Source organism: Panthera tigris, chromosome D1, assembly GCF_018350195.1.
Source record: "Panthera tigris isolate Pti1 chromosome D1, P.tigris_Pti1_mat1.1, whole genome shotgun sequence".
Lineage (NCBI taxonomy): Eukaryota > Metazoa > Chordata > Mammalia > Carnivora > Felidae > Panthera > Panthera tigris.
In genome coordinates this window covers 99767065-99794420 of record NC_056669.1, presented here as the reverse complement: position 1 = coordinate 99794420, position 27356 = coordinate 99767065, and the positions used below count along the sequence as shown (strand labels likewise).

The following is a 27356-nucleotide window of genomic DNA, read 5'->3' as shown; positions in this document are numbered from 1 at the left end:
ATTTGAAAACAAATTATATTTTTAAAAATTTGCTCCTGAGACTGTGACACATCAAGCAGAGACCAGCGAAAGCTGGGAGCCCTGACACTTTCAGATCCTCTCATCACTAAGACAAATATGTTCCCAGAGCTTCAAGCTTCTCAAGAGACAGAATTATATCATGGCAACTGCCCTAAAACCCAGTCCTGCATGGGAGGCAAGGAAAAGAACATAGTATACTTGGGTTTGAAAACTTACCTTATTGCTCGTAAAGGAGATGAGATCTAATAGAGAGCTCCTAGATTTGCTCTCGCAATTCAGATTTACTTTGAAGATGAATCATGTGCAGTAAGTGTGCAACATGTAAATGTGCATCCAATAGATTTACTCAGCTTTCCAGTGCAAGGTCTGTGGGGAGAGGAAATACTCCACAGATCGCCAGTCTTTCCTAGAAGGCCTGAGTTAGAGCTGTAATATCAGCAGAAAATTTCTCACTTCTATTCTTAAAACTTATGAGAATAAAAAGGAAACATCCCCACTATTCTATGATAGGAACATTTCTAAAGCAGCTCTGTAACCCCCCCCCAAAAAAAAACCCTGGAAGAGCACATGAATTAACATTTCTTCCTCCTCCATCAGATATTTATAGAGATTTCATAGATGTTCACAAATTCTGAGCCTTTGAAGGGACAAGGACTCTGTCTTTCCCACCCAACCCCAAAGGATAAACTCAGTCAATCCTTGACCACAGCAAACCACAGTGCCAAGGATTTTGAACAAGACTGTCAGTGGGCAGATTCTGTCCCCAGAGCCCTTCTCCCTCTCCAGTCTGCCCTAAGGGACACATCTCACTTCAGTTACCGAGTGCTCCACTCCTGTCCCTGCCCTACAGAAAAAGCAAGCAGGTAAAGATCACTGAAAGTTCCCAAATGCTCTGCTCTTTAGGCCAAATCTTTTCTAACCCCACGCAAAACTCAGAGCCCATGTACAGGTTAAACCACATGTGATATAATTGAATTCTAGCTTCACTATTTTTGTCTCTGTCACTTTAAGCAAGGTTCTAGACTTACCCCTCTTTCCCATTCTAGATAATGTCACTCTTAGATATAATACAATAAATCTTAATGAGACTCATAAAATATAAAATTACAATGAAACCTACTCATTAAAATTTCTAAATATTTTGAAATCAGTTGAGTCAGTAGGTAAAGAGAGAAGAGAAATAATATGGAAATTAAGACATTTTTAAAATATTTTTTTATTTTTAAATCAATTCAAGTTATACTAACAATGAAACACACTTTTGTTATTGAGCAATTCTACACATTACTCAGTGCTCATCACAAGTGTCATAGACTGGCTGCCTCTGGAGTATCTTCTCTCTTCTTGATCTCCTTTACTATTTCACCCAGCTACCCACCTCCCTTTGGCAACCAGCATTTTCCACTCTGTATTTTAGAGTCTGGGGTGTTTCTTATCTTTTTTTCTTTGTTCATTTGCCTTATTTCTTAAATTCCACATATGAGTGAAATCATGTGCTATTTGACTTCCTCTGTCTGAGTTATTTAGCTTATGGACACTCTAAGTGCATCCATGTTGTTGCAAATGATAAGATGTCATTCATTTTAATGCTATGACTGCATTGTACATACCACATTATATTTTTTAATTTACATGCAATTTAGTCAGCATATAGTTCACTAATAATTTCAGGAGTAGAATCCAGTGATTCATCCCCTACATCTCGCATCCAGTGTTCATCCCAACAAGTGTCTTCCTCAATGTCCTTTGCCCATTTATTCATCCACCAACTCACAACCCCTCCAGCTCCCATATGTTTGTTCGCTATATTAATTTTATTTTCTTTTCTTGTTCGTGAAGACAGAAAGAGAAAAATATGATACTTATTCCCATTTTTATGAAAAGATTTTTCTTCAGTTTTTTTCTACTGTATTTTTCACGTTTTTGTAAATTTTTAAATCTATTTCACTTTCCTCATTTCTTTTTATTCTATGTTATTGTATTCATTATTTTAAATTTTCAACTGTTTGCCTTTTTTCACTACTATTCTTTCCTTTTTTTCTCTATTCTATCAAACTTCTTTCAACAAACATCCAGAACACACCTGTGACTAGCATCCTTCATTTGATTTTTTGTGTGTTGATTTTAATTTTTTATTTTTATTTATTTACTTTATTTTGTTAATTCTTTTTCTTCCTTCAAAATGATGAAATGAAGGAATTCACCCCAAAAGAAAGAAAAGGAAGAAATGGCAACCAGGGACTTAATCAGCACAGTTACAAGCAAGATGACAGAACACGAATTTAGAATCACAATTGTAAGAATACTACCCAGGGTAAAATAAAAAATAAAAAACATGAAGAATCCCGTTTGTGGCAATAATAGAAGTAAGCTCCAGTCAAGGTGAAATTAAAAATGCTATTACTGACATTCAATCTCGAATGGTGCTATGGTGGCAAGGATGGATGAAGCAGAGCAGCAAATTCATGATACAGAGGACAAAATTATAGAGAATAATGAAGCAGAAAAAAAAGAGGAAAACTAAGGCGAAAGAGCAGGATATAAGAATGAGAGAACTCAGTGACTCATTAAAAAGGAGTAACATCCAAATCATATGGGTCCCAGAAGACAAAGAGAGGGAAAAGGGGTAGAAGGGTCATGGGAGCAAATAATAGTGGAAAAGTAGACCTCAAAATCCACGAAGCCCAGAAAACTCCCATTAGATTCAACAAAAACCGGGCATCAAAAAGGCATATCATAGTCAAGTTCACAAAATACTCAGGCAAGGAAAGAATCATGAAAGCAGTAAGGGAAAAAAAAAAAAGTCCTTAACCTACAAGGGAAGACAGATCAGGTTTGCAGCAGACCTATCCGCAGAAACTTGGAAGGCAAGAAAGAAGTGGCAAAATATGTTCAACATGTTGAATCAGAAAATATGCAGCCAAGAATTCGTTACCCAGCAAGGTTGTCATTGAAAATAGAAGGAGAGATAAAAAGTTTCCCAGACAAACAAAACTGATGGAGTTAGTGAACACTAAACCAGCCCTGCAAGAAGTTTTAAGGGGAACTCTCTGAGAGGAGAAAAGACGAAACAAAACAAAAAAGATCAAAAGCAACAAAGACTAGAAAGGACCAGACAGTACCACCAGAAACTCTAACTCCACAGACAACACAATGGCAATAAGTTCATATCGTTCAGGACTCGCTCTAAATGTCAATGGTCTAAATGCTGCAATCAAAGACATAGGGTAAAAGAATGGATAAAAAAAAAAACAAGATCCATCTATATGCTGATTACAAGATATTCATTTTAGACTTAAGACACCTTCAGATTGAAAGTTAGGAGATAGAGAACCATCTATCATGCTAGTGGTTGCCAAAGGAAAGCTGGAGTAGCCAGTCTTATATCAGAAAATCTAGATTTCAAAATAAAGAATGTAACAAGAGATGAAGAAGGGCATTAGATCATAATTAAGGTGTCTATCTACCAAGTAGATTTAACAATTGTAAACATTTATGTCCCCAAGGTTTGATACCACAAATTTACAAATCAATTAATCACAAATATAAAGGAACTCATTGACAATAATACGATAATAGTAGGGGACTTCAACACCCAAATTACAACAAACGACAGATCATTTGAGTGGAAAATCAACAAAGAAACAAAGCCTTTGAATGACATACTGGACTGGATGTATTTAACAGATATATTCAGAACAATCTATTCTAAGGCAACACAATGCATATTCTTCTCCAGTGCACGTGGAACATTCTCCAGAAAATATCGCATACTGGGACACAGATGAGCCCTGAATAAGTACAAAAAGACTGAGATCATACCTTGTATATTTTCAGAACACAACACTGTGAAACACAAAATCAACCACAAGAAAAAATTTGGAAAGACAACAAATACTTGGATACTAAAGAGCATCCTACTAGAGAATGAATAGGTGAACCAAGAAGTTAAAGAGGTACATAAAAAGTATATGGGCCAAAGAAAATGATAACACCACAGCAAAAAATCTGCTCAGAGCCAAGGCAGTCATAAGAGGGAGGGTACTGTGTAGCAATGCATGCCTTCCTAAAGAAGGAAGAAAGGTCCCAGAAAAACAACCTAGCATTATATTTAAAAGAGTCGGGAAAAGAACAGCAAATAAAACCCCAAATGAGCATTAGACAGGAAATAATATATATTAGAGTGGAAATCAGTTGTATCAAAATGAAAAAAAAAGAACAGATCAATGAAACCAGGAGTTGGTTCTTTGAAAGAATTAATAAAATTGATAAACCTCTAACAAGTTTGATCAAGAAGAAAAGGAAAGGACCTGAATAAATCAAATCGAGAAAGAAAGAGGAGAGATCACAACCAACACTGCAGAAATACAAACAATATTAAACAGTATTATGAGCAGTTATATGCCAATAAATTGGGCAATCTCGAAGAAATGGACAAATTCCTAGAGACATATAAACTACAAAAGTTGAAATAGGAAGAAACAGAAGATTTGAACAGCCCATAACCAGTAAAGAAACTGAATCTGTAATCAAAAATCTCCCCAAAACCAGAGTCCAGGACTGGATGGCTTTTCTGGGGAATTCTACCAAACACTGAAGGTACAGTTAATGCCTATTCTTTTGAAGCTGTTCCAAAAAGTAGAAATAGATGGAAAAGTTCGAAACTCATTCTATGAGGCCAGCATTTACCTTGAAATGGAGAACTAAATGGAGAACTGAAATGGAGAACTAAAAAGGAGAACTACAGACCAATTTCCCTGATGCCATGGATGCAAAACGTCTCAACAAGATCCTACCCAACCTGATCCAACAATACACTAAAAGAACTATTCACCACGATCTAGTGGGATTTATACCTGGGATGCAAGGATGACCCAATTTCCACAAATCATCAATGTGATACATCACATTAGTAAGAGAAAGGAGAACCACGTGAACCTGTGGAGGTTCAATAGATATGGAGAAACCATTTGACAAAATTCAGCCTCCTTTCTTGATAAAACCCGTCTGTAAATGGTAATTAAACCCTTTCTTTCTAAGTTCCCTTTCTCCCTTTCTTGATCAGTCCTTGTGGGTGTTTCCACACTTTCTCTTCCTCATCAGCTGCTGTTAGGGGGAGTGCATTTCATGTACTCTCGCGCTGTCTCTGTCCTCTGTCCACAAGCAAAAACAGCTCCCCACTATCCACAGCTTCTCTCTCCCCCAGTTCACCTCTCTGCACCATGGACCTGCTGAGTTCTGTGCCTCAAGTTGCAGATTGTTGTGTTAATCCTCAAATCTGTTTTCTAGTTGTGCAAGATGGTTTGGTGATGATCTAACTGTATTTCAGGGAAGAGACAGAGAAAAGAAAAAACTACCCGGCTTCTCCACCATCTTCGCCCCTCCAGTGCTGTCTACCATCACTTTCCAAATGAAAATAAATTCTCTTCAGGTCCAGTGGTCATACAAATTGTTTATAATGTAACCTTTCTTATGTAGCAAGGTGTTAAAACTCAAATGTTGAATAGACACAATGGATGTGAACTTGTGCCTAAACCATCTTATGCTACTTCCAAACCAAGGAAATGATCAACAGAAGTATCCTACAACTAGATAAAGGATATAAACGTGGTCGGGTTATAAAGTGGCTGAGTAATTTGTGAAAACAGCTTTAGAGAATTCACTGTAGAGGTATCTGTCCCTCACCCCAGGGGTGTGTGTGTGTGTGTGTGTGTGTGTGTGTGTGTGTGTGTGTGTTTGCATGCAGGAGCGCTACTCTGAGAACCTAGCATGGGACCCTCCATATGGGTGCACTCAGCAGACTTAGATAAGAAAAGTCAAGGAAGGAAGAGAGACTGGTTGGTATCAGATGAGGGTGACTGGTTGAAGTCAGTCTATGTTAGAAATGTTTCTTCATTAATAGAACACTTTGGGAGCAGAGATGCCTGGATGTTTCCCCACAAACTGCCACAGAGAAGCCATAAAGATCTTTTAGGGACCAACCCAAAAGAGTTCACCAGGAAGCATACAGAATTTGGAAGGTAACCACTGGCTTTCTAAGGGCTAACAAGGGGTCATCAGTGATGATAAGAAATAGAAATCTTTCCACATCAAGGATGCTAAAATTAGAGAGCCTACATAGAAGCCCCCAGAAGGAAGGCAAATAAAAAGCTTTCACCATTTGCCAGAAGCAGACACAGTGAGGCAGTTTGTTAAGGTACCAGGTCAAGTAAGATCTTTCAGTTCCCTGCAAGTTCTCCCACCCTTCCAACTGAGACTTTATTTAACATCTAAGGGAATATGGCATCCAAATGAACTAAGCATGACAAGAACATTTCCGCAATTATTCTAAATATAACCTTCACATGACCAGATTCATATGCTTCAGAAATGAAACTGCAAGGCACAAAACTAGGAAGAACGGGAGTCTTCACTTAGAATATAAAAGATAATTGCCTCTTGTAAATAAGGCACTGAGAGCTCGGACAAATGTCTTCCTTAGGACTTAACTATTTATTCTGCCACCTCTTTGTATGTAGGAGTCTTGGACATCTTAGATGGGACATGATAACATTTGGTCTTCAGTTGGTAGAAATGTTCTCATAATTGGGAAGGCCATTGGATTCTTTTCTCATTAGCCTATATCACTTAAAGTAATTCTTCTTGGTGCCAATTTGGTGGGAATTATAAGTTCAGACACTGAAACAGCATCACATGACAGTACTTAATTATGAGATTATGATGTGGTGGTAGCGGGCGTGGTGGTGGTTATGGTGGTAGGGTGTTCATTACACATATCAATTAGGTTAACTTCAAAAATCAAAATATGTATTTAAACATTCTCCTACAAAACCAGAAGCCCAAAATTGAAAAGCACCTTCAATCCTGGTTCTCCCAAGGAATAGGAAATTTGAATTTTCAGATAGTATTAGGAACCTAAATAAATAAATAAATAAATAAATAAATAAATAATAAATAAATAAATAAAGGGTTGTACTGATATGCAAATAAATGTAACAGCCAAGGAAGTCAAGCTAATCTAGGTCAATTTTATAGAGATACCCAGGAACTGCATTTTTTTTCCCTGCAAACGTTCAGATACCCAATGAGTATTCTCCAATATAAAAAGGCAAAGCTTCTTCTATCCCACCTGGAGACAGTTACCACTTTCCTTTCACCTTTGCTTTCTCTACACTGTACATTGTTTTCTAGCCATGCTTCTACCCCTTAACCGTCTGCATATTCCTGCTGCCAAACCCCCTCACTGACCCTGATCTGTGACGATGAAAGAGAAGGACCCTGCCAAAAAGCAGTTCCTGGCTGATACCGCCCATCACTGCCAAGTGTAAAACTCTCCTTCTCCCACCATTCACTGAACACTGAGAGTGTTATCCAGTGACAGTCCAGGTTTTCACTCAGGTTTCCAGCCCTTCATGGAGTTTGAGGGTCCATTCATGTCCCAGTGAGTCAAGCTGAGGCACAGATTCCACCACAGAATTTTCTCAGAACATCTTCTCCAACTCGAGACCACAACCTTCATTTCTAAGCTCTGGTTCCATAGGGATTACCTCTACATCCAAGTTCTTAAGGACTAGAATAAAATCTGTAAAGGATTAGTGTGTGCACACACATACACACAAACACACAATCATTCTGTCAATAGTGAGTATATTATTTTCTGAAGACAAATTGTACAGGAAGATAAATTATCATATGAATATGGCCAGCTGTCAAAAGAATTCAACTGAGAGCCAGCACAGGTGGTTCACAATGTTTATGGATTTCAAGTAATCCTATTCTAATGCCATCCTCTATGAAAAAGCGATGTGCATTTATTCATACTTATTCACAATAAGTCAATTAAATATATAAAATATTAGTGAAATTAAAATTTTTAATGGATTTTTCCCACAATGAGAATATTTCATCTTTCCTGCACATGAAAGAAACCAGCTGTTAAGGAAAAATACATTAGAATCCCTGAATACCCTGTATCAAAAGAAGTCATGTTTTGCTACACCATAACTTTTTCATGGCATTTTTCACTTCAACATTCCTCAGTGTATATATCAGAGGGTTGAGCAAGGGCGTCCCAATTGTATAAAACACAGCCACTGTCTTGTCTATTGGAAATGTGGTTGGGGGGCGTGTATACATGAATATGCATGGACCAAAAAATAAAACAACCACAATAAAGTGGGAGGTGCAGGTGGAAAGGGCTTTTCGCCTTCCTTCAGTACTGTGGTTACGCAGAGAGTACAAGATGACAACATAGGAGATAAGCAGGATTATGAAACTCACCGTGCATATGGCCCCACTGTTGGAAACAACTAGCAAATTTATCACATAAGTGTCCATGCAGGCAAGTTTCAACAAGGGCTGCAAGTCACAGAAATAGTGGTCAATCACGTTGGGGCCACAGAAAGGCAATCTCAAAGCCAGGAAAATTTGTGCTGAAGAGTGGATACAAGATCCCACCCAGGCTAAAATCACCAAAACGCTGCACACGTGCCGGCTCATGATGGTTGTGTATCGCAAGGGCTTACAAATGGCTACATAGCGATCAAAAGCCATGAGGATGAGCACCAAGATTTCCATGCACCCAAAGAAATGGGCTGCAAAGACCTGAGTCATGCACTCTTTGTAGGAAATGGTCTTCTTCTGAGCAAGGGCATCCACAATCAATCTGGGGGCTGTGGTTGTAGAGAAGCAGGCGTCAGCAAAAGACAGATAGAACAGGAAGAAGTACATGGGACTCCCAAGGGTCTTGCTTATTTTAATAGTCACTACAATGAGAAAGTTCCCCAACAGTGTCGCAAGGTAAAGAATCAAGAAGACCCCAAATACTGCCTTCTGCTTTCCTGCATCCCGTGTCAACCCAAGGAGAATGAATTCAGTCACACTGCTATTCATCGCAATTCTACTGGCTGAAAGTAAGGTGCAGTGGAGGACAAGGGCTGAATCTGCAAAGGGAAGAAAAGAAGTGACAGCTTGGGAAGATCGGTGGGCTGAACTCTGAATGCCTTGCTTTTGCTCCATGTTATGAACCTCTGACTGCCTTCAATCCTCTTTGACTCTTGGTAAATCCGCAGATGCCCAAGCCTCTCCCAGATCTATCTGTTGATTTAGAAACTGCCTTGGATCAAAGCCTTTGCATTTGGGGAGGTAAAATTAAATGTCCTTTAAAAATTATGATTCCTACTAAGATTGAAAGCATCAGAACTTCAATTCTCCTTCAGCAAGTGACTTAACTGTCTCAAAATTTAGCTTTCATGTGAAAAACGGAGTACAAATATTTGCCTTACCTGATCCTGATTTTCCCTAAGAATTAAAAGATTGTTTAGGCACACAGATACACACATATATCACATGTGTTATGCATTTTATCTATGTACTTTGACATCTGGAAAACACTATTCCACTATAATTAACTTGTTGGAGAATCCCTCTGGAAGAAAGTATTCACAGTTCAGTTTATTCATTTTTGGGTCCCTGACCCCTTTATCTCTGACTCCATCAGTATGTTGGATGAAATATACTTTACAAAATATGTTTTGACAATCTTTTACTTAACCTCCATTGTCCAATGTCAGTTTTACTGGCGCTATTATATAACAAATATCAGGACACCTTTGAAGTTGACTCTTGACTGTACTGTGGGACTAAACTCAGAATATTGGGCATCTCTGCCTATGAATTGAACATGCTATAAAATTCCTAATGATTCCTATAATCTAAATAGTATTGTTACTCAGATATGTTCATTTACCCTGAGGTCACCAGGATACTTCTAAACATTTCATCTTGAAACATATCCCATAATTCCAACATACTATATTATGATTGTTCTAGTTCAAGTTTTTGTTCATAACTTGTTGAGTTTGTCACTGAAATCATCATATTATATCATTTTGTGTCCTGATTTTGACTTGAATTATTATAACACTTCTTCCCATGTTATTATACTTAGCATTAGTTTAACTGTTAATTTAATTATGTGACATTGTATAAAGTTTCATAAGTGGCATCTCTTTGACCATTTGTCCTTTGAGTTATTTATATAGTTTCCAATTTTGAGTCACATACATAACAACTTAATTTCCAAAGTATGATGTTGTTGTCCCAAGTGCTAGAGATTATCATTGCTGTTGATAATTATTAAAAATGTTTCTCAACATTTTGCCTCCACTTATTAACTATATTTTATGATGAAATAATTCATGTTTATCACTAGTTATTCAAAAGACACAGAAGAATAAAAGAAAATTTAAAGCTGTCTCCAAACTATTGAATTTACACTCCTACTCTCCAGAAATAACTACTTTTGGTTTTCTTTTAGAAATGTCTTTTAGGAAACATTCTCTAAGTATATTTACAAATGTGTGTATCTCTACATCCTTTTACTATATACACATATGATCAATATTTCAAGGTTGATGATTTTGCAAAAAAGCTGATGAACATGCAAACAAACAAGAAAGGTTATTTTATGACACGATCTTATTCTCTCATTTGGTTAGTAGAAAACAATTGTATTTTGTTATATGCACATACATTTTTATCACCAACCACATTTTACATTGTTACTACATTTTTAATGAAAAGATTGCTTTTATGAAATTTTTTATCTTTGGTCAGTTCATATTTTGCAATCTTGATATTCTATCTGGGATGGCTATTCATCAAGAAAATAACTAACTACATTTCTTGGTCAAGAACACAGTTGCTGTAGTCAGATGTCTTGGGTTCAAATCCCAGCTCCACTCTTTACTAGCTGGGGAAAGCTACTTTGCACATAACATGGTTACACTGCACTGCAGATAAAATGAGAAAAAGATCCAGCCTATAATAAGCAAGAGCTATGTAAGTCCCCGCCTCTGCTGCTTTCCCTATTATGATTTTACTTTTTCTCTTTTTCTATGACTTTTTTTCCTTTTCTCTTATTACAAACTGTCCATTTCCCCATTCTAATTTAGTGTTTGTTTCAAAACATTTTAAAATTGTACTGCCTGTTCCCTTCTCTCAGAATTCCATAAATATCAAATCACAATTATCTGGACTTATTGCGAAGATTGGGCAAAATACTCACCTGTTCTTAATGATTTTTGAGTTTTAAGATATGCATAGATGAAAGCGTTAATTATGTAAGGGACTATGTGATTGGTATTAGAAGAATAGAAACCATCTGCAAAGAGAAGAGTAAAAATTCCTAAAGGATAGATGGGTCAGCGAAAAACTCAGGGTTATGTTAAGAGATGAACTTTAGATGTGATTGAAGAAATTCAAGTTCTAAACCAGGTTCCCTAAGATGCAAATCCCCTAAAGCAGAGCAGAGAGGTAGGTTAGCACAATGACAGAGCATCTAGGCTGAAGCCACACCACCAGGAATCATACCCCACCCACTGCGCAGTATGATGCCATATTTCACAAGTCCCTACATAACTCTGTGCTACTTTTTCTTCCTCTGTAGACATGAAGATTAAAATAATCTACTTTTTAGGGTTTCTGTGAAGGCTAAATAATTCAGTATGTACGATGCAGAAGAGAGGCAGGTATTTAGTAACTGCGATTGGAATGGCTCTTTCATTATGATTACTAGTATCAACATTCCATTATGATTATTAAAATTACCAGGATATTAATCTACCTGTTCATTTACCCTTAATACATCTGCACAACTGTTTTTGACACATATTTCCTTCCCCGAGTAGTTGAAATCATCTCGGCACTGTGGTTCCTGCTAATTTGCTCATGGTGATCAGGAGCTGGGAATGGCAACTCCAAATACCGTTCATAAATACTAAAAAACAGGGGCGCCAGGGTGGCTCAGTTGGTTGAGCAGATGGCTTGGCTCAGGTCATGATCTTGCAGTCCATGAGTTAGAGCCCTGCATGGGGCTTTGGGCTGACAGCTTAGAGCCTAGAACCTGCTTCAAATTCTGTGTCTCCCTCTCTCTCTGTCCCTTCCCATTAGCACTCTGTCTCCCTCTGTCTTTCAATAATGAATAAATATTAAATAAATAAATGAATAAATAAATAAATAAATAATAAATAAATAATAAAATACAAAGTACATAACAGGTTCTGTATATGAGGAGAGGAAAGTAGAAATATAATAGGCCCTTGGTTGTAAAGAGTTTGTGATGCAAAGCTATGAAAATCAGAGGGGTGAGAGCATTGACATGAAAGAAACCAACCAACGTTTTAATGGGGATGATGGGACAAATAGAGAAGATCAATATGAAATCGCTGGTTTAGACAGATTCTAGTGTCACAGTAGAAAAACTTGGAAAAGTAAGGTTTTGTCTCTGCCAAAGGCCATGGAAGCCAGGTTATGAAATCTGAACATATTTTTGCAGTCAGGTATGAAATTTGAAGATATACAAGATATGAGAGCTGATTTTATTGAGATTTATTCAGCACAGAAGAACAAAATCATTCAGCTGTTTATCAAAATTTAATCATCTGTTTTTTTCTAAATTTAGTCTAGTTGGATTTGGGCTTACCTGGAATGAGTGCCTGCTCCCTTCAAGATGTCAGGGTTGCACTGAAGACATCCATCTTTGAATCCCCTGCATTAGAAACTCAATGGACAGCATACAGGTGGATCCACTGTGGCCCCAACAGAATGTAGATTGACCCAGCAGGCATCCCGAGTATGATTCAGTGGTGACTCCAGACCTGTCCCTTCCCCTGTCAGAGGAGGAGCAGATGGGCTCCTTCTCAGCTGTCTCTGTGGGGGGCGGGGAGGAGGCAGCAAAATCACACGCCTCCTCTCAGCTTTAATAAGATCTTTTGGTCGTTGTTGCTTTTTAGTTTGTTCTTGTTGCTAAGACTTAATTTTTTTAGAGCAGTGCTACATTCACAGCAACACCAACACAGGTACAGAGATTCCCCATAAGGTCCCTAGCCCCTACACAGATATCACCCCTGCCATTATCAACATCCCCTGCCAGAATGGCACATTTGTCAGAACCGATGAGCCCACTGTGATACATCCTCATCACCCAGAGTACACAGTTTTTCCCAGGGTTCACTGCTGGTGTAGTACATTCAATGGTTTGGATAAACGTTAATAACATCATCATAGAGCGTATTTTCACTGATCTAAAAACAGGATCAGTTTAGATTCTCGAAACATGGGACATAAAAACTCCTTTCACACAGTGTCTAATACTCATCAAATTCTAAATAAAATGTCTCACACCATTTTGTTGAAGAGAAATAACATGTCAAGGGAGATAACTACGTGAGTTTTCACTGTGAGCATTATTAGCTCATACATAGTACAAAATCGGGCTGGTATCTCATGAACGTCAGTATTACAAATGGTCAATCCTACAGTTCTTTAAGTGGACCCCCTATGTTTCTAAACAGAAAGAAAGGACACAATTTCAGAAATTCCCTCTTCTCCTCACTCTCTATCCTCTCCCTCTTTTTACCTCCTAGCTACAACTTGAAAAGGAAAAGTGGGCATTCTAAAAATATGATGAATCATAACTTATGATTAAAGGGTTGCTGTGGTTTTCAAGTGCAAAGGCTGAAATACTCACCATGACTTTCAAAGTCCTCAAACGCTGTGCCATAGTCTTGCTTACCCCCTTTCCTCCCAGGGCTTCTGCTCGTGTGTGTTCCAGCCATGCCTGACACTTGCTGTCCCTCATGAATATGTCCCAACCATATCATTCACTACATTTTCAGTATTTCCTAGTGGCTAAATGACCTTCGTCTGATAAACGTCCACCTTCCATTGCTTCCTGAGGATCAGCTGCTTATTTAATCCATTAAAAGAAAAAGAAACCCATATGTATAGGATACTAAACATCTGCCCCCTCAAATATACCTCCCACCCTTTCGATAAGAATTTTTCCTGAGACTGTGCTGCCTCAAGCAGAGGCCAGTGAAAGCTGGAAGCCCTGACACATTCAGATCCTCTCATCACTAAGACAAATATGTTCCCAGAGCTTCAAGCTTCTCAGGAGACAGAACTAAACCATGGCAACTTCCCTAAAACCCAGTCCTGAATGGGAGGCAAGGAAAAGAACATAGTTTACTTGAGTTTGAAAACTTACCTTATTTCTCAAAAAAGAGATGAGGTCCAACAGAGAGCTCCTAGATTTGCTCTCACAATTCAGATTTACTTTGAAGATGAATCATGTGCAGTAAGTGTGCAACATGTGAACCGTACATCCAATAGATTTACTCAGCTTTCCAGTGCAAGGTCTGTGGGGAGAGGAGATAGTCCACAGATAGCCAGTCTTTCCTAGAAGGCCTGAGTTAGAGCTGTAATATCAGCATAAAATTTCTCACTTCCAGTCTTAGAACTTTCAAGAATTAAAAGGAAACATCCCCACTATTCTATGATAGGAACATCTCTAAAAGCAGCTCTGTAACCACCCGCCCAAAAAAACCCTGGAAGAACTCATGAATCAACATTTCTTCCTCCTCCATCATATATTTATAGAGATGTCATAGACGTTCACAAATGCTGAGCCTTTGAAGGGACAAGGACTCTGCCCTTTACACCCAACCCCAAGGGATAAACTCAGTCAATCCTTGACCACAGCCACCTCAGTGGCAAGGATTCCTGAACAAGGCCATCAATGGGCAGATTCTGTCCTCAGAGCCCTTCTCCCCTACCAGTCTGTCCTAAGGGACACCTCTCATTTCAGTTACCAAGTGCTCCACTCCTGTCCCTGCCCTACGGAAAAAGCAAGCAGGTATAGATCACTGAAAGTTCCCAAATGCTCTGCTCTTTAAGCCAAATCTTTTGTAACCCCATATGAAACTCAGAGGCCATGTAGAGTTTGAAACACATGTGATATCATTGAATTCTAGCTTCAGTATTTTTGTCTCTGTCACTTTAAGCAAGGTTTTAAACTTCTCCCCCATTCTCATTCTAGAAAATGTCACTCTTAGATATAATATTATAAATTTTAATGATACTCATAAAATATAAAATTACAGTGAAACTACTCATTAAAATTCCTACAATTTCTATATATTTTGAAGTAGTAAGTAGGCAGGTAAGAGAGAAGAGAAAAAATATGGAAATGAAGATGTTTTTAAGTAGTTTTTATTTTTAAATCAACTCAAGTTATACTTAACAATGAAATGCACTTTTGTTATTGAGCAATTCTACACATTACTCAGCGTTCATCACAAGTGTCACAGACTGGCTACCTCTGGAGTATCTTCGCGCCTCTTGATCTCCTTTACTATTTCACCCAGCCGCCCACCTCCCTTCGGCAACCAGCATTTTATTCTCTGTATTTTAGAGTCTGGGTGTTTTTTCTCTTCCTCCTTTCTTTGCTCATTTGCCTTATTTCTTAAATTCCACATATGAGTGAAATCATACGCTATTTGACTTCCTCTGTCTGATTTATTTAGCTTATGGGCACTCTAAGTCCATCCGCGTTGTTGCAAATGGCAAGATTCCATTCATAATAAGGCTAAGTGTTTCTGCATGTACGTACCACATCATTTTTTTTAATTTACATGCAAGTTAGTGAGCATATAGTTCACTAATGATTTCAGGAGTAGAATCCAGTGACTCATCCCCTACATCTGACATCCAGGGCTCATCCCAACAAGTGTCTTCCTCAATGTCCGTTGCCCATTTATCCACCCACCCACTCACAACCCCTCCGGAACCCATAAGTTTGTTCTCTACATTTAAGAGTTTCACGCATTGTCCCCTTCCCTGTTTTTACACTATTTTCGCTTCCTTTGCCCTATGGTCATCTGTTTTGTATCTTAAATTCCACATATGAGTGAAGTCATATGATATTTGTCTTCTCTGACTGACTAATTTCCCTCAGCACAATACTCTAGTTCCATCCACATTGATGCAAATGGCAAGATTTCATTCTTTTTGATTGCCAAGGAATACTCCAGTGTGTGTGTGTGTGTGTGTGTGTGTGTGTGTGTGTGTGTACCACATCCTCTTTATCCATTCATCTGTCAATGGACGTTTGGTCTCTTTCCATACTTTGGCTTTTGTCAATAGCGCTGCTATAAACAATGGAGTGCACATGTCCCTTCAAAACAGCATACCTGTATCCTTCGGATAAATATGTAGTTGTGCAATTGCTGGCTCATAGGGTAGTTCTATTGTTAATTTTTTGAGGAACCTCCATACTGTCTTCCCGAGTGGCTGCACCAGCTTGCATTGCCACCAGGAGTGCAAAAGGGTTCCCCTTCCTCCGCATCCTCGCCAACATCTATGGTTGCCTGAGTTGCTAATGTGTGCCATTCTGACAGCTGTGAGGTGGTATCTCCCTGTGGTTTAGATTTGTATTTCCCTGGTGATGAGCGATGTTGAGCATGTTTCCATGTGTCTGTCAGCCATCTGGATGTCTTCTTTTGAAAAGTGTCTGTTCAGGTCTTCTGTCCATTTCCTCACTGGGTTATTTCTTTCTCAGGTGTTGAGTTTGACAAATTCTTTATAGGCTTTGGATACGAACCCTTTATCTGATATGTAATTTGAACACATCTTCTCCCATTCCATCATTTGCCTTTTGTTTTTGCTGATTGTTTCTTTCACCACGCAAAAGCTTTTTATCTTGATGAGGTCCCAATAGTTCATTTTTGCTTTCTTCCCTTGCATCCAGAGACATGTTGAGCAAGAAGTTGCTGCAGCCGAGGTCAAAGAGGTTTTTGCCTGTTTTCTCTTCTAGGATTTTGAGAGCTTCCTGACTTACACTTAGGTCTTTCATCCATTTTGAGTTTGTTTTTGTGTACGGTGTAAGAAAGTGTTCCAGGTTCATTCTTCGGCATGTCAGTGTCCAGTTTTCCCAATACCGTTTGCTGAAGAGTGTCTTTATTCCATTCTATTTTCTTTCTTGCTTTGTGAAAGATTAGTTTCCCATATGTTTGTGGGTCCATTTCTGGGCTCTATATTCTGTTCCCTTGATCTACGTGTCTGTTTTTGTGGCAGTACCATACTGTCCTGATGATTACAGCCTTGGAATCCACCTGGAAGTCCAGAGTGTGATGCTCGAGCTTTGGTTTTCTTTTTCAGGATTGCTTTGGCTCTTCAGGGTATTTTCTGGTTCAACACAAACTTTAGGATTGTTTGTTCTAGCTCTGTGAAGCATGTTGGTCTTATTTTCATACAGATTGCATTACATACATAGATTTCCTTGGGTAGTATTGACATTTTAGCAATATTTGTTCTTCTAATCCATGACCAGGGAATATTTTTCCATCTTGTTGTGTGTCTTCTTCCATTTCTTTCAGTAGCTTCCTATTGTTTTCAGTGTATAGATTTCTCACCTCTTTGTTTAGGTTTATTCCTAGGTGTCTAATGGTTCTTGGTGCACTGGCCAATGGGATCGATTCCTCGATGTATCTTTCTGTTGCTTCATTATTGGTATATAGAAATGCATCTGATTTTATGCATTGAATTTATATCCTGCGACATTGCTGAATTCACGGATCAGTTCTGGCAGCTTTTTGGCAGAAACTTTGGATTTTCTATATGGTGTATCATGTCATCTGCAAAGAGTGAAAGTTTGACTTCCTATTTGCCAACTGGATGCATTTTATTCCTTTGTGTTGTGTGATTACTGAAGCTAGGACTTTCAATACTATATTGAATAACAGTGGAGAGAGTGGACATCCTCGTCGTTTTTGTGACCTTGTGGGAAAGCTCTCAGTTTTTTCCCCACCAAGGATGATATTAGTGGTGGATCTCTCATATATAGCTTTTATGATCTTGAGGTATAATCCTTTTATCACTACTCTTTGAGGCGTTTTATCAAGAAAGGATGCTGAATTTTGTCAAATGCTTTGTCCACATCTATTGACAGGTTCATGTGGTTCTTCTCCTTTCTTTTCTAAGCAAGATGTAGGACATTGATTGGTTTATGGAAATTGAGTCAGTCTTGCATCCCAGGTATAAATCCCACTTGATCATGGTGAATAATTCTTTTAGTGTTGGCTAGGGTCTTGTTGAGAGCTTTTACGTCCATGTTCATCAGGGAAATTGGTCTGTAGTTGTTTTCAGTGGGGTGTTTATATGGTTTTGGAATCAAGGTAATGCTGGCCTCATAGAATGTGTTTGGAACTTTTCCTTCCTTTTCTATTTTTTCGAACAGAATAAGTGTTAACTCTTGTTTCAGTGTTTGGTAGAATTCCCCTGGAAAGCCATCCAGTCCTGGACTCTGGTTCTGGAGAGATTTTTGATTCAATTTCTTTACTGGTTATGGGGCTGTTCAAATCTTCTATTTCTTCCTATTTCAGTTTTTGTAGTTTATATGTCTCTAGGAATTTGTCCGTTTCTTCCAGATCGCCCAATTTATTGGCATATAATTGTTCATAATATTGTCTTAATATTGTTTGCATTTCTGCAGCGTTGGCTATGATTTCCCCTCTTTCATTCTTGATTTGATTTATTTGGGCCCTATCCTTTTGCTTTTTTGATCAAACTTGTTAAAGGTTTATCAATTTTATTAATTCTTTCAAAGAACCAACTCCTGGTTTCATTGATCTGTTCTACTGTTTCTTTTTTTTTTTTCCAATTTCGACAGAATTGATTTCTGCTCTAATCTTTATTATTTTCTGTCTTCTGCTGATTCGCTCTTCTTTTCCCAGCTCTTTTAAGTGTAAAGTTAGGTTGTGTATCTATGACCTTTCTTCCTTCTTTAGGAAGGTGTGCATTGCAACATACTTCCCTCTTATGACTGCCTTGGCTGTGTCCCAGAGGTTTTTATCTGTGGTATTATCATTTTCATTGGCCCATATACTTTTATGTACCACTTTAACTTCTTGGTTAACCTATTCATTTGTTAGTAGGATATTCTTTAGTCTCCAAGTATTTGTTGCCTGTCCAAATTTTTTCTTGAGATTTCACGTTTCACTGTGTTGTGGTCTGAAAATATGCAAGGTATGATCTCAATCCTTTTGTACTTATTAAGGGCTGATTTGTATCCCAGTATGTGATCTATTCTGGAGAATGTTCCACATGCACTGGAGAAGAATATGTATTGTGCTGCTTTAGGATGAAATGTTCTGAATATATCTGTTAAGTACATCCAGTCCAGTGTGTCATTCAAAGCCTTTGCTTCTATGTTGATTTTCCACTCACATGATCTGTCCTTTGCTATAATTTGGGTGTTGAAGTCCCTTACTATTATCGTATTATTGTCAATGATTTCCTTTATATTTGTCATTAATTGATTTATAAATTTGGGTTATTTCACATTGCAGCATAAATGTTTACAACTGTTAGATATCCTAGGTATATAAACCCCTTAATAATGATCTAATGCCCTTCTTAATCTCTTGTGACAGACTTTATTTTAAAATCTACATTGTCTGTTATAAGACTGGCTACTCCAGCTCTCTTTTGGCAACTGGGAGCCTGTTAGGTGGTTCTCCATCTCTACTTTCAATCTGAAGGATTCTTGATGTCGGGGCGCCTGGGTGGCTCAGTCGGTTGAGTGTCCGACTTCAGCTCAGGTCATGATCTCGCGGTCTGTGAGTTCAAGCCCTGCATCGGGCTCTGGGCTGACAGCTGGGAACCTGGAGCCTGCTTCATATTCTGTGTCTCCCTCTCTCTCTCTGCCCTCTCCTGCTCATGCTATCTCTCTCTGTCTCTCAAAAATAAATAAACACTGAAGGTGTCTTGATGTCTAAAAGGAGTCCCTTGTAAACAGCATATAGATGGATCTTGTTTTCTTTTCCATTCTGTTACCTAATGTCTTTGATTGCAGCATTTAGTCCTTTGACATTTAGAATGAGTCCTAAAAGATATGAACTTATTGCCATTGTATTGTTATGGAGTTGAAGTTTCCGGTGGTATTTTCTGGTCCTTTCTAGTTTTTGTTGCTTTAGATCTTTTTTGTTTCGTTTCATCTTTTTTCCTCCCAGGGAGTTCCCCTTAAAATTTCTTGCAGGGCTGGGTTAGGGTTTACCAACTCCATCCGGTTTGTTTGGGAAACTTTTTATCTCTCCTTCTATTTTCAATGACAACTTTGCTGGATAATGAATTCTTGGCTGCATACTTTTCTGATCCAACACATTGAACATATCTTGCCACTCCTTTCTGGCCTGCCAAGTTTCTGCGGATAGGTGTGCTGTGAACATGATCTGTCTTCCCTTGTAGGTTAAGGTTTTTTTTCCCCTTGCTGCTTTCATGACTCTTTCCTTGCCTGAGTATTTTGTGAATTGGAATATGATATGCTTCTTTGATGCTCTGTTTTTGTTGGCTCTAATGGCAGTTTTCTGGGCTTCCTGGATTTTGAGGTCTACTTTTCCACTCTTACTTGCTCACATGACCCTTCTACCCCTTTTTCTCTCTCTTCATCTTCTGGGACCCCTGTGATTTGGATATTATTCCCTTTTAATGAGTCGCGGGGTTCTCTCATTCTTATCTCATGCTCTTTTGCCTTAGTTTTCCTGTTTTTCTCAACTTTATTATTCTCCATAATTTTGTCCTCTATGTCATTGACTTGCTGCTCTGCTTCATCCATCCTTGCCACTATGGCACCATTTGAGATTGAATGTCAGTTATAACTTTTTTAATTTCACTCTGACAAGAGTTTACTTCTTTTATTGCCACGGAAAGCGATTTTGTGTGTGTTTGTGTGTGTGTGTGTGTATGTTTTAAGCTGAGTAGTATTCTTAATATTGCGATTCTAAATTCTGGTTGTGACATCTTGCTTATAACTGAGTTGATTAAGTCTCTGGTTGTCTCTTCCTCTTCTTTCTTTTCAGGTGAATTCTTTTGTCTCATCATTTTGAGGGATGAAAAAGAATTAATAAAGTAATAGAAAAAAATAAAAATTTAAAACAACACAAAAAATATCAAATAAAGAATGCTGGATTGTAGGTGTGTTTTGGTCTGGTTGTTGAAAGAAGCTTGATAGAATAGAGAACAAAGGAAATAAAACAAGTGAAAAAAGGGGGACAAAAAGAAAATCATTTGAAAATTTAAAATAACAAATACAATAAGATAGAATAAAATGAAATGATTAAAGTGAAATAGGATTTAAAAATTTACAAAAAAGTAAAAAGTAAAGTAGAAAACCTAAAGAGAAATCTTTTTATAAAACTGGAAAATAAATATGTTCTTCTCTTTGTCTTTTCAAGAATGAGTAAAAAAAAGAAAAGAAAAAGAAAAAAAATGGAATAGACGGACCAGTGAACAGAATGAGATATGGTTGAAAGAAATCCAGTTTCCCCCAGGAGTCAAACTATCAAGCACTTTTTGGTTGTAAACTAAGCAGGCAGAAACTTGTGGCATTCCTCTAGAGCACCATTGGCCCACTTGGAAGGGTCTTGGTGTAATGGCTCAATCCTCCACGAGATGGCGCTGCTTAGTTTGTTAAAGTGGAAGGTTGTGGCGAGCATGGGTGTGTAATCACATGCTCAGGAGGGTTGAAAATGGAAACACCAAGCTACCCAGTCTCTAGTATCAGAACTCTGTGAACTCCCCCACCAGCAATCAAGCACTCTTCCTTTGTCTCAGGCTCTGTCCATTCCCCAAAACTACACTGCCTGTGACCAAGACATCAGTGCACCAGGCAGCACTTTCCCCCCATGTTTTATCTCAGATGGGGCCGTGTATCCAAACCCCTCATTTCTGAGGGCCTCACAGCTATGACCCACCGAGATGCTCTGGGGGAAGGTCTCAAGAGCAATGGCCGGTGCCTGCCTGCCCCCAGGAAGGTTCACATGACTGCGATGTTGCAGATACCCAGAGAGTGAAGCCTGGCTCCAGCCTGTGCTAGAAAAAGTTCATGCAGTCGTGTAGCAGCAGTGATTCAGGGATTATGAATTACGGTAAATCACAACACAGATATGGCACGAGGCTTCACCCTTAACATCCTTGTGGCAACTCCAGTGAACGTGGCTGTTACCCAGGGTCTGCTGGGACCTATGCCTGTGGGGAGGCCACCCAGCGTTTACCAAATGTTATCCTGGAAGGGAAACTTCCTCTCCCCGTGTGGCCCTAGCACCCCCTCGGACCTCACTGCTGCTGAGGAATTCACCCTTCCAAACAGAGCTTCACCGGGTACTGAGCTGTGGAGTTTCAGCTTCTGCCCACCCCTGTTTATAAAGACATAATTAAACCCTCTCTTTTCTAAGTTCTCTTCCTCCCTTTCTTGTGGGTGTTTCCGCTTTTTTTCTTGTTCACTAGCCTCTTTTAGGGGGAGTGCATTTCCTGTACTCTGGCCCTGTCTCTGTCCTCTGTCCACAAGCAAAAACAGCTCCCTACTATCCACAGCTTCTCTCTCCCCCAGTTTACCTCTCTGCACCATGTACCTGCTGAGTTCTGTGCCTGAAGTGGCATTGTTGTGTTAATCCTCAAATCTCTTCTCTAGGTGTGCAGGTGGTTTTGTGTTGATCTAGCTGTGTTTCAGGGATGAGAACGGGAAAAAAAGACTTCCCTGCTGCTCCACCATCTTGGCCCCTCCAGTGCTGTCTCCCATCACTTTCTAAATTAAAATAAATCCTGTTGAAGCCCAGTGTTCATACAAATTATAATGTAACTTTTCTTATGTAGCAAGGTGTTAAAACTGAAATGTTGTATAGACACAATGGATGTGAACTGTGTGTCTAAATCACCTTATGCCGATTTCCAAACAAAAGGAAAAGATGAAGGAAAGTATCCTACTAGAAAAAGGATATAGACGTGGTCAGGTTATAAAGTGGCCAAGAGAATTATGAAAAAAATCCTTAAGAAAATCACTGTAGGCATATGTCAGTCCCTCACCCCAGAATTCACATGTGTCTGTGTGTGTGTGTGTGTGTGTGTGTGTGTGTGTGTGTGCGTGTGCGCAGGCTTGTGTGTGTGTGTGTGTTTGAGTGCTGGAGCACTACTTGGAGAACCTAGCATGGGGCCCTCCATATGGGTACTCAGAGCAGAATGAGATAAGAAAAGTCAAGGAAGGAAGAGAGACTGGTTGGTATCAGGTGAGGGTGACTGGTTGACATTAGCCTATGTTAGAAGTTTTCCATATAAATATAACTCTTTGGGAGCAGATATGCCTGGATGTTTCCCCACACACTCCCACAGAGAAGCCATAAGGAGAACTTCTAGGGACTAGCTCAAAAGAGATCACTGGGAAGGGTACAGAATTTGGAAGGAAACCACTGGCTTTCTGAGGGCTAACAAGGGGTCATGAGTGATCATAAGAAACAGAAATCTTCTTCCCACACCCAGGATACTAAAATTAGAGAGCCTACAAAAATCCCCCAAAAGGAAGGCAAAGAAAAATCTTTCACCATTTGCCAGAAGCAGACACGGTGAGTGAGTTTGTTAAGGTACCAGGTCAAGTAAGACTTTTTGGTCCCCTGACCACTTCTTCCACCCCTATGAACTGACTTTATCTAAAATCTAAGGGAAGCTGGACCTAAATGATCTAAACATGAGAAGAAAATTCCCACAGCTTTTTGAATACTAATGAATATTTTCTTTCTCCCACTATATTAAATTTTAAAAACCAACAAATGATAAGAATTAAATGTTTATTTTTATTATGTCTTGGTCACTTAAGAATCGATTATTCTAAATATAAACTTCACATGACCAGATTCATGCTTCAGAAATGAAACTGCAAGACACAAAACTGGGAAGATCGGGAGTCTTCACTTAGAACCTAAAACATAATTGCCTCTTGTAAATATGGCACTGAGAGCTCTGACAAATGTTCTCTTTGGGATTTAACTATTTATTCTGCCACCTCTTTCTATGTAGGAGTCTTGGGTATCTTAGATGGGACATGATAACATTTGGTCTTCAGTTGCTAGAAATGATCTCATACTTGGGAAGGTCATTGGATTCTTTTCTCATTAGCCTATATCACATAAAGTAATTCTTCTTGGTACAAATTTGATGGGAACTATACGTTCAGATACTGAAACAGCATCATATGACAGTACTTAATTATGGGATTATGATGTAGTGGAGGCGGACATGGTGGTGGTTATGGTGGTAGGGTGTTTATTACAGATATCAATTAGTTTAACTTCAAAAATTAAAATAAGTATTTAAACATTCCTCTCAAAACCAGAAGACCATAATCAAAAAGCAGTAATGTGGACCTTCAATCCTGGGTTCTCCCAAGGAATAGGAAATTTGAATTTTCAGACACCATTGGGAACCATAAATAAATAAATAAATAAATAAATAAAGTGTTTTCCTGATATGCAAATGAATGTAAGAGCCAAGGAAGTCAAGCTAATCTAGGTCAATTTTATAGAGATACCAAGAAACTGCATTTGTTTCCCTGCAAACGTTCAGATACCCAATGAGTGATTCTCCAATATAAAAAGGCAAAGCTTCTTCTATCCCACCTGGAGACAGTTACCACTTTCCTTTCACCTTTGCTTTCTCTACACTGTACATTATTTTCTAGTGCTCTTCTACCCCTTAACCTTCTGCATATTCCTGCTGCCAAACCCCCTCACTGACCCTGATCTGTGACGATGAAAGAGAAGGACCCTGCCAAAAAGCAGTTCACTGGCTGATACTGCCCATCACTGCCAAGTGTAAAACTCTCCTTCTCCCACCATTCACTGAACACTGAGAGTGTTATCCAGTGACAGTCCAGGTTTTCACTGAGGTTTCCAGCTCTTCGTGGAGTTTGAGGGTCCATCCATGTCCCAGTGAGTCAGGCTCAGGCAAGGATTCCACCACAGAATTTTCTCAGAACATCTTCTCCAACTCCCAGGTTGTCAAGACCACAACCTTCATTTCTAAGTTCTGGTTCCATAGGGATTAGCTCTATGTCCAAGTTCTTAAAGACTAGAATAAAATCTGTAGAGAATTAGTGTGTGCGTGCACACACACACACACACACACACACACACACAATCATTCTGTCAATAATCAGTACATTATTTTCTGAAGACAAATCATACAGGAAGAGAAATTATCATGTGAATATAGCCAGGTATCAAAAGAATTCAGCTGAGAGCCAGCCCAGGTTGTTCACAATGTTTATGGATATTAAGTAATCCTATTCTAATGCCATTCTCTCTGAATAAGGGTTGTGTATATATTCGTACTTATTCATAATAATTCAATTAAATATATAAAATAATAGTGAAATTAAAATTTCCCAATGGATTTTTCCCACAATGAGAATAATTCACCTTGCCTGTCCATGAAGGAAAACCAAGCTGTTAAGGAAAAATACATTGAAATCCCTGAATATCGTGTATCCAAAGAAGTCATACTTTGCTACACCATAATTTTTTCATGGCTTTTTTCACTTCCATATTCCTCAGTGTATAGACCAGAGGGTTCAGCAGGGGCGTCCCAATTGTATAAAACACAGCCACTATTTTGTCATTTGGAAATGTAGCTGGGGGGCGTGTGTATATGAATATGCATGGACCAAAAAATAAGACAACCACAATAAAGTGGGAGGTGCAGGTGGAAAGGGCTTTTCGCCTTCCTTCAGCACTGTGGTTACGCAGAGAGTACAAGATGACAACATAGGAGGTAAGCAGGATTATGAAACTCACCGTGCATATGGCCCCACTGTTGGAAACAACTAGCAAATTTATCACATAAGTGTCCATGCAGGCAAGTTTCAACAAGGGCTGCAAGTCACAGAAATAGTGGTCAATCACGTTGGGGCCACAGAAAGGCAATCTCAAAGCCAGGAAAATTTGTGCCGAAGAGTGGATGCAAGATCCCACCCAGGCTAGAATCACCAAAACACTGCACACGTGCCGGCTCATGATGGTAGTGTATTTCAAGGGCTTACAAATGGCTACATAGCGATCAAAAGCCATGAGGATGAGCACCAAGATTTCCATGCACCCAAACAAATGGAGTGTAAAGACCTGAATCATGCACTCATTGTAGGAAATGGTCTTCTTGTGAGAAAGGGCATCCACAATCAATCTGGGGGCTGTGGTTGTAGAGAAGCAAGTGTCAGCAAAAGACAGATAGAACAGGAAGAAGTACATGGGACTCGCAAGGCTCCTGCTTGTTTTAATAGTCACTACAATGAGAAAGTTCCCCAACAGTGTTGCAAGGTAAAAGATCAAGAAGACCCCGAATACTGCCTTCTGCTTTCCTGGATCCTGTGTCAGCCCAAGGAGAATGAATTCAGTCACACTGCTATTCATCGCAATTCTACTGGCTGAAAGTAAGGTGCAGTGGAGGACAAGGGCTGAATCTGCAAAGAGAAGAAAAGAAGTGACAGCTTGGGAAGATCGGTGGGCTGAACTCTGAATGCCTTGCTTTTGCTCCATGTTATGTTACCTCTGACTGCCTTCAATCCTCTATGACTCTCAGTATATCTGCAGATGCCCAAGCCTCTCCCAGATCTATCTGCTGATTCAGAAGCTAACTGAATTGGATCAACAAAGCCTTCGCATCTGGGGAGATAAAATTAAATATCCTTTAAAAATTATGATTTCTACCAAGATTGAAAACTGCAGAACTTCACTTCTCCTTTGGCAAGTGCCTTAACTATCTCAAAATTTAGCTTTCATATGAAAAACGGAGTGCAAAGATTTGCCTTACCTGATCCTGAGTTTTCTTAAGAATTAAAAGATTGTTTATGCACACAGATACACACATATATCTCATGTGTTTTGCGTTTTATCTATATGCTTTGACATCTAAAAAAGACTATTCCACTAAGATTAAGCACTCATATTGTCGGAGAATCCCTCTGGAAGAAAATACTCTCAGTTCAGTTCGCTTATTTTTTGGTCTCTGACCCCTTCATCTCTGAACCCATCAGTTTCTTGGATGCAATATGCTTTACGTAAATCTATTTTGACCATCTTTTACTTACGCCTTTCCTGTTCAATGTCCGCTTCCCTGATGTCATTATATAACAAAGGTCAAGGCAACTTTGAGGTTGGAATAATCGAGGAAAACTGTTTACCCTCTTGACTGTACTCTGGGACTAAACTCAGAATATTCAGCGTCTCTGCCTCTGAATTCAACATGCCATAAAATTCCTAATGATTCCTATAATCTAAATAGTTTTGTAACCCAGAGATATTCATTTTACCCTGATTTCACCAGCATACTTCTAAAAACTTCATCTGAAACATATCCCATAATTCTAACATACTATGTTATGATTATTCTACATCAAGTTTTTGTTCATAACATATTGAGTTTGTCATTGAAATCTTAATATAATGTCATTTTGTGTCCTGATTTTGACTTGGAATTATTATAGCCCTTCTTCCCATTTTATCATACTTATCGTTAGTTTCACTGTTAATTTAATTATGTGATATTGTATTAAGTGTCTTAAATGGAATCTCTTTGACTCTTTGTCCTTTGAGATATTTATATTGCTTCCAATTTTGACTCACATAAATAGCAACTTAGAGTAGTTTCCCAAGTAATATGCTGCTGTCCCAAAT

The 27356-nt window shown here is 38.8% G+C and overlaps 2 protein-coding genes across 2 annotated transcripts; both read right to left on the bottom strand.

Annotated features, from left to right (window-relative positions):
* Positions 1-4749: 4749 nt before the first annotated feature.
* LOC102957171 (olfactory receptor 4C11-like) lies at positions 4750-8913 on the bottom strand. The gene is made up of 2 exons (XM_007095374.2): positions 8021-8913; positions 4750-4822 (listed from the first exon to the last, which is right to left on the bottom strand). Exons 1-2 carry the CDS (start codon positions 8911-8913, stop codon positions 4750-4752), a joined length of 966 nt encoding a protein of 321 aa, XP_007095436.2.
* Positions 8914-25184: 16271 nt separating this feature from the next.
* On the bottom strand, positions 25185-26093 carry LOC102956910 (olfactory receptor 4C11-like). The gene has a single exon (XM_015543475.2). It carries the CDS (start codon positions 26091-26093, stop codon positions 25185-25187), a length of 909 nt encoding a protein of 302 aa, XP_015398961.2.
* Between the last annotated feature and the right edge of the window lie 1263 nt (positions 26094-27356).